A 7,500-nucleotide genomic window follows, 5' to 3' on the forward strand; every position below is an offset into this window, starting at 1 on the left:
CACACACACACACACACACACACACACACACACACACACACACACACACACACACACACACACACACACACACCTGTTATCCACAGCACATTGGGTGGCAGGGAAGCAGTTGTCCTTGTATTTACTGCCGCCTCAGACCTTCAGTGTTCGAGTAGATAGTCAGTTAGTTTCTGCCTTTGTCCTTGTGCAAGCTTCTTATTCAAGCCTAGGAAACAAATAGAGGAGTGGAGGAAAAATAAGACAGTGGTTCAGATTATGACAAATTAAGGATGTGAACAGAAAAAAGTGTTGATGTAATAATCTTTTATGTTTCCAACAAATGTTGTGATTCTCATTGAAAAAGAGCTAATAAAACAGAACATTTTATAATCTTCAGTTTCTATTATTCCAGCTTGTAAAGCGTCTGCTATAAAGACTTTATTGTTGTCTAATATAAAAATATACTTTATTGTTGATTAATATAGAGCTAATGAAGGGTCATTGTTGTCTGTTTTTTCCTCCTCTGTTACGTTTAACTCCTTCGTGTTGAGGGCAGCCACTAGATGGGTCCAGATTTTATTAGTCCAGCCATGTTGATGGAATGAGTGTCAGTGGAGCAAGGTGTTTTAAATACAGGGGGCTCAATTTGTTCCACACCCTGACTTATGCTTTACACACATGCACACACTTGCCAATTCTGTACGATGAAACGAGGCATTCGTTTTGGCAGGCCACCTGCCACATAGAGAGGGAGAGAGAAGGGGCACAGACACTTGTCCCCTGAAACTGATTTACGTTGGCACTAAAACAGAACTCGTAAGGGCTTTTTATGCGCCCGAAGGCTTTCCAGTCGGCTTGTTCTTGCAGCCAACGCAGGAAGGAAATGATACAAGATACCATAATATACAATACTGCTTTATTGTCCGACCTCTAGAAAATTGGTCTTACCTCCTCTGCAATCTGTCTTGGCTTGAGTATGATATAAAGACATTTTTTGGGGGCACTTGAAAAGTGCTGGCTCATTTTTTTCCCATCCCAGTGTCCTTACCTATCACCAAATGTCTTTTTTCATTTTGTCACAACACAATATGGAATATTCTATCTTCAAGGGGTGTTTCTGAATGTATTGCCCTCAAGACCTCATATTCCCCTATTAATACCTATTCTGCTGTCGTTCAGCTGGAAAGAAGAGGGCCTTGGCAAAACAAATTTCTATATACAGTGACAGATGGGTTTGGATATTTTTATTTTCATTTTTGTAATATAATATTCTCATAATCCCCAGTAGAGGAATGATTGATTTGTTAGAGTGAGATTTGAGTTTGTGGTGTGTTAAGAGGACTCTTTAAGCTTCAGTGTGGTTTAGATTGGTAGGCTGACCCCCTCCTGTCCCTCTCAGCACCTCAGACAGTATCTGATCCGGGACAGATTACACAATATGTCACACTGGTGGCAAAAACGAGCTGCAGCTGACTAACATACCTACCTGCAGCAGATGTGTGTTTGATAGGGTGAATGTTAGAGTGTGTATTTGTTTCAAGAGCAAGCACATCCTCTCCTCTAACTTTTTAAAGTCAGACTTTTTGGGTGTTTCTGTTTGTCTCAGGGAGCGTTTCTGTCCAAAGACTGCCGCCCATTCCCCCGTCAATCTGTCTGTCGCTGCGTCGGGGGATGGTAATCCATTCTCCCCATATGCAGATACTGGCGGTGAGATTAGGCAGACCCTGAGAGAGGATTAAGGCTTCAGGGCTTGGCTGCCCCTTCTATCTTACCTCCTCTCTAACCATACAACCCCCCCGTAATACCACCCCTCCACCCACTTTGCTCTTCAATCCCTCTTCCACTCCTCACCCTTCTCTCTTTTGTCCCCTGGGCAAATATCCAATCTGGAGAGTGTACTAGCTGTGAAGAGGTGGAAGGGAGATTCAGATAAAAACCCATTTAATTTCTGCACATTTGTGTCATGATTTGCACTTAAAATATTGGATCGTTCTTTGTGTTCTGTGGCTGTATTTAAACGAAGTTATATCTTGGCATATATGCCTTTATTTGATAGTAATACTGGAGCCAGATGGGAAATGTGGGGGTGATAGAGGAACTTGAGTTCAACAAAAGTCAGGCCAGGTTGAGAGTTAAACATGGACGGTGCAGTTATGTACAACAGGGATGGTTTTGCTTCTTTTTTTTTTTTTTTTTGTGTACCTACAGATAAAATTGTAGTTTTTCCTGCTGCACCACCTTGTTTTCAGCCACCTGTGTTTACGCTGTGATTGGTCTACAGTAACTGACTTTGTGCACGAGTCTTGAGAATTTGCAATAATTTTTAGAGCTTTGCATTTTATTTGCTCACACGCATTTCCGGCCTTACTTATAATTTCCTGGCTTCTTAAATCCTCGATTATACCCACTTCCTCTTCGTCTGGTCCCAGACTTGACCCATATGTTGTGACAAGCCACAGAGGGCAAAAAATATGTCTGAATGCTGCTCTTCTTTCTTCTCTCACCACCTTCTCTTCCTCTCTCCCCCCTCCATTGTAGAGTGCTGTAATTGATATGCCACTGGCAATAAATCAGCACAAAGTTACGCTCTGAGCGGCGACCATTATCTGAACGGACAGGTTTAGTTGCTTTGGAGAAGAAGGTGAGAGAGCAAGTTATCCAGTTTAGCTCACAAGAGTCACCTGCCGCTTCACCAGCATTTGGGATTGCCTCTCCACCTTTGCCTCTTTAAAATGGGGGTCCTTGCTTTATAATCTTTTTGTTTTTCTTCCCCTCAGTCCTATTTCCAGTGCCCATAGGGATGCAGTACAGGCCTGTCGATTGATAGGACATTTCAATATCAAATCCAAAAAACTCTGTCCCTTACAGCCAGCCGTCTTTAATGCTTTTCCCTGATGTGATAACACCTTCCCTGCCCCCGATATGGTGACTGCCCATTCCCAAAGCCACAGACGTGCTCCACACCAAAATGAGTGACATGTTTTTCCTTGATGGTTCCAGATATGGCTCCCGACCTTCTCCCAGCACTCTTCCGCCCATTTCAGTTTAGCTCTGGAGGAAATTGAAATTGATGAGGGTTTGGAAGAATAAATAGAGAGAGGGGAAAAAAACTGAGAAATTTGAAGGGGCGTGGGGGCATGTGTGAGAAGTTGAGCGAATAACTCAACAGTTGGGCGTGTCTGCCCTGACAGTAAAGAGAGGAACTAAAGGTGTCTATAAGTAGACGGAGGCCTTCACGCCATGATGCCTTTTCACTAACCTGTAGTTGTTGATGTGTTTTGTGATGTCATTGTCTTATTGCCCTGATAGATAACAAGCAGCAGCAGACCCTAGATGCAATTTGTTGTGTGATTCACACTCTCCTACATCAAGCTGTGGCTGGTCTAAATGAAGAGGAATTACTGCAGGGAAACTCCCCCCCCCCCTCAGGTTCCCTCTCGTTCTCTATCAGCCACTCTCATTTGCTCGTTCGCCCAGTCTGCCCCATTGTGTCTTTGCCTCACTTGGAAATGACAAAGGAAAATGAGGCAGCCGGCTTCCCTATGCGCTGCCACGCTTTAAATTGACATCTGCTCTCATCGTACAGCGCGACTGTACCGTTGAGCAAGAAATTAGTTTTTTTTATAGGCTGGCTCGTCACTTTATTGCGGCTGCTTATGTCGAAGAGGCTGCGATCCGCGTCGAGCCGTTTTAATCTCACAGAGTGGAAAGTGGGGATATATCTGATAACTGCAGCTCAGGCCCTTCTCTCTGCAGTTTCCTTGCCGAGGTGCCTCGACCCACAGGGCTCCCTGGTGTTTGATTCTCGCGAAGGTAGATTAAAATGCAGCAGAAGTGCACCTTTTTGTTTGGCTCCTCACTCACTCTCCTTCTTTTTGCCCATACAGTATCCTCTTCCCTCTCTCTCTGCCACTTTCTCTCTTTTTCTCTTTCTCTCCTTGTCTCCCCCCCCCCCTTCCTATACATTTGTCTTTTCCTGGGCTTTTCATTTGTAGAAAATTGGATGACACCACCTCTCCCTGAACCTGGCTAGCTTTGTGTCAGTTGAGCTATCGTTTGCTATTCCATGAACATCACCACTACTATTTCTCTTCTCCCCTGCTTTCCCTCATTCTCTTTTTTTCTTTCTCACACACAGTTTGCAGCACCAGTGACTAAAATTTATGAGCAATTCAATGACTACTCTTACTGAGGTGTTTAATTCTTTCAAGATTCGTAAGAGTGCATTTTTTTCCCCTCAGAGGGGTTTACACACCTATAATCTGTCACTCATACCTGCCTTTCTCAAGGATGGAAATATCGAAAAAAGGAACAAGCTGACAGTCATCTCTCTCAGCCTGGCAGGCAGAGCTCCCTGCCTTGTATATCCACACTAATAAGTAAAAAGAACTACAGCTTTTGCTACACAATCAAGAGCAATCACGTAAATTCAGATGTTTTAGCACCACGATAATGGAGACTTTCTCAGGTGCTGCTAAGCCAGTTTTGGTTTTTAAAAAAATCCAGGTTGTGTATCAGAAACAGTCTTGTGGTATCAAAGGTTCAGCTGTTTGTGCCTAATTAGGGGCAAAAATAAGCTTAATAGTAAGCTATTACAAGTGGACTGGCGCATATGTGCTGCTTCAGTGCTCTTTACTACCAGCCACATTCCTACACTCTGGTGAGAACCTGAGACCAGAATTTTCTTCTTCACACCTCCATCTGCCTCCTTGTTTGATTCGTCATCTGTTTCATGTTTTTGCCTCATCCCCCTATCCCCATCTCTTAACCCTGCTTGTCTCACTGTAGTGTCTCATCTTTTCTGATTTGGTATGGTCATAAAACACCTTTGGCACAGACGCTTTGATAGTCAAGGTGAAACTGAAGCGTGGGATCCCTGGGAGAGTTGTCTCCTGTTTTACATAATCAGCATTTACAGAAGAACTAATGTCCTGGTGCTGCAGGAACATGATTGGCCTGTCAGCCGCCAGCCCAGCAAACACCGCTCCTCATCACACTATTGTCATTGTAGGACACCCAAAAGAGCATGCCCTCTCCATTTTTGACTCCTCTCCTTCTCCTCCTCCTTGTCCTTTACCTATAAAAATTCCATCCCTATAAATGATCTCACTCCCTCCTTTTTAATGTCTGTTCTCTGTTGAGTGTGCATATAGCACATTGCATTCTGGGATTCATTATATGTGTGCATTATGAAATGAAATAAATGCCAGAATTAGCTGGCTTGAGGGAGCAGTGATGAAGGAAACAGTGTGTAAAAGAAAAATACAAACATTGACTGTGCTGTGACTTTGTAGGCATATTGCCACATGTACTGGTGATAAAATGAGTATATCATGAACACTAGATACAATTTTGAAATTGAATCACATACTAAAATGTTCAAGTATTCATTAACCAGATGCAATTTTCACCGTGGTCTTCAATTTAGCCTCATCTTGAAAGGATGAACTCTAGCCATCGGTGTTGTATGTATATGTGGTATATGTATGTAGATGTATTGCGTTGAGAAGTTGAGCTTTTGGCGGGGGGGAAAAGAAATCTTGTTCTGCAGTCTTCAGTGGGACTCGTACATCTTTCTGAAATTGGTTCTAATTACATTGTAGGGTAAATGAATAACATGCATGTTTTAAGGGTCCTCGCTGTGATTGCTGCCTGACCGGGGCACGGTTGGCTCTGAAGGAGTGTTGGAATGCAGTGGATCGGGCCCTTCATAAGCAATCAGTGAATGCTTGCAAGAATTTTCCTGTACGTGCAGCATATGTATCAGCCAATGGTTTTCATAGTGCCCTATGGCTATGTTATATTTATCCTGATATCTAAGGGATATATACTGCAATCATAGCTCTTTCAGAGGAAGCAGAGTTGTGGTTGCCTGCTGTGCTTCCATGAAAGACAACTTGTTTACAGTTGTCAGAAGTGCAGGTATAGTTACAATCAGACTGTGTTGAAACTGGGGAGAGCATGACAGTAAAGCCTTCAAGCAGTCCTGGCTATAAATTGCTTGCTGTCAATGTAACAGTGCCCACTGGCCCTTTTTCAAGAGCACACCTCCTCCGAAGCCACCACAGTAACACTGAAAGATATGAAATATTAAGGAGTTCAATGCTGTGAGTCTATAACTCATTCACAGGCTTATATTATGTGTACAGAGCCTTTAATAGTTGGCCTATGCTTTCCCTGCATCTTCACTCATAAATGCAGACACACATTTGCCTTCCAGACTTGATTTGATATCATTTATTTATAACTAGGGCAAATGTCAGCTTGGCTTTTTTTTCCTTCTAATTTTGGATGTGCAATTTGTGGGCCTTACTGCCTCCTTCATGCATAATCAATAAGAAATTTTCCTTGAGCACTCAAGGTGTTTTTTCTCTTTTTACTTTCCAGGGCTCCCATATCGTGGCTCTGTGGACGTTCCTGGTGACTGCTCACAACGCTGAGAACAGGACAGCGGATCAATAGGAGTTTTGCTTCCTCTTCTCTGATCCTTCTCTCTCTCCCTCCCTCTTAATCTTTGACAGTAGAACCGAAACTATCAAAAAAAAAAATCCTGACTCGGGATTTGGAACCACAGTTTGTGCTCTCTTTCTCCTTCCCTACCCCCCTCCCAAGCCTTGCTTGTGCACATACCAAATATGTGTCACCTAGCTCGGTCAGTGGCCTCCTCTGGCCAGGGGAACTTTCTCCTCATAGGGCTTTTAGTCATCATGAGCTCATCCTTGTCTGGAGGCCAGCCCCCGCCCTTCAAAAGATTCATCCCTGCTGATTGTTCGCTCACACATCTGGCTGTTCATAACAAAACTGGAGAAGTCTATGTGGGAGCTGTTAACCGGATTTTCAAGCTTTCCAGCAACCTGACCAATCTGCGCAGCCACATGACTGGCCCAGTGGTGGACAATGAGAAGTGCTACCCACCTCCCAGTGTCCAGTCTTGCAATCATGAGCTGGCCCAAACCCCGAATGTGAACAAGCTTCTTCTTATAGACTATGCACAAAACCGACTTATCGCCTGTGGCAGCACCTCACAGGGTATCTGTCAGTTCCTGCGTCTGGATGACCTCTTTAAGCTTGGTGAGCCCCACCACCGCAAGGAGCATTACCTCTCGAGTGTGGCAGAGTCGGGTACCATGTCAGGAGTCATCATAAGCTCCCCTCAAAGTCCTACCAGTAAGCTTTTTATCGGAACTCCCATCGACGGCAAGTCTGAGTACTTCCCCACCTTGTCCAGCCGAAAACTGATGGAGAATGAAGAAAATGCTGACATGTTCAGTTTCGTCTATCAGGATGAGTTTGTCTCTTCTCAGCTGAAGATCCCCTCGGACACTTTATCCAAGTTCCCTGCTTTTGACATCTATTATGTTTACAGCTTCAGCAGTGAGCAGTTTGTCTATTATCTAACAATGCAGTTGGATACTCAACTGACTTCACCTGATGCCAGCGGGGAGCAGTTCTTCACCTCCAAAATTGTGCGTCTCTGCATGGATGATCCAAAGTTTTACTCTTACGTTGAGTTCCCCATTG

General features: G+C 43.9%; 1 protein-coding gene across 5 annotated transcripts in view; it reads left to right on the forward strand.

The window, feature by feature from the left end:
- LOC102289754 (plexin-A1) overlaps nucleotides 1-7,500 on the forward strand; it is a 229,412-nt gene that overhangs the window by 76,193 nt on the left and 145,719 nt on the right. For all 5 annotated transcript variants that reach the window (XM_005918586.3, XM_005918585.3, XM_005918589.3 and 2 more), the window contains exon 2: nucleotides 6,367-7,500. This exon is cut by the window's right edge and continues 293 nt beyond it. In XM_005918586.3, the coding sequence (XP_005918648.1) occupies nucleotides 6,615-7,500 (886 nt within the window). In that variant the 5' untranslated portion in view covers nucleotides 6,367-6,614. The remainder of the gene's footprint in view (nucleotides 1-6,366) is intronic.

Source organism: Haplochromis burtoni, unplaced genomic scaffold (genome assembly GCF_018398535.1).
Source record: "Haplochromis burtoni strain Fernald_Lab_line unplaced genomic scaffold, NCSU_Asbu1 Contig_32, whole genome shotgun sequence".
NCBI lineage: Eukaryota > Metazoa > Chordata > Actinopteri > Cichliformes > Cichlidae > Haplochromis > Haplochromis burtoni.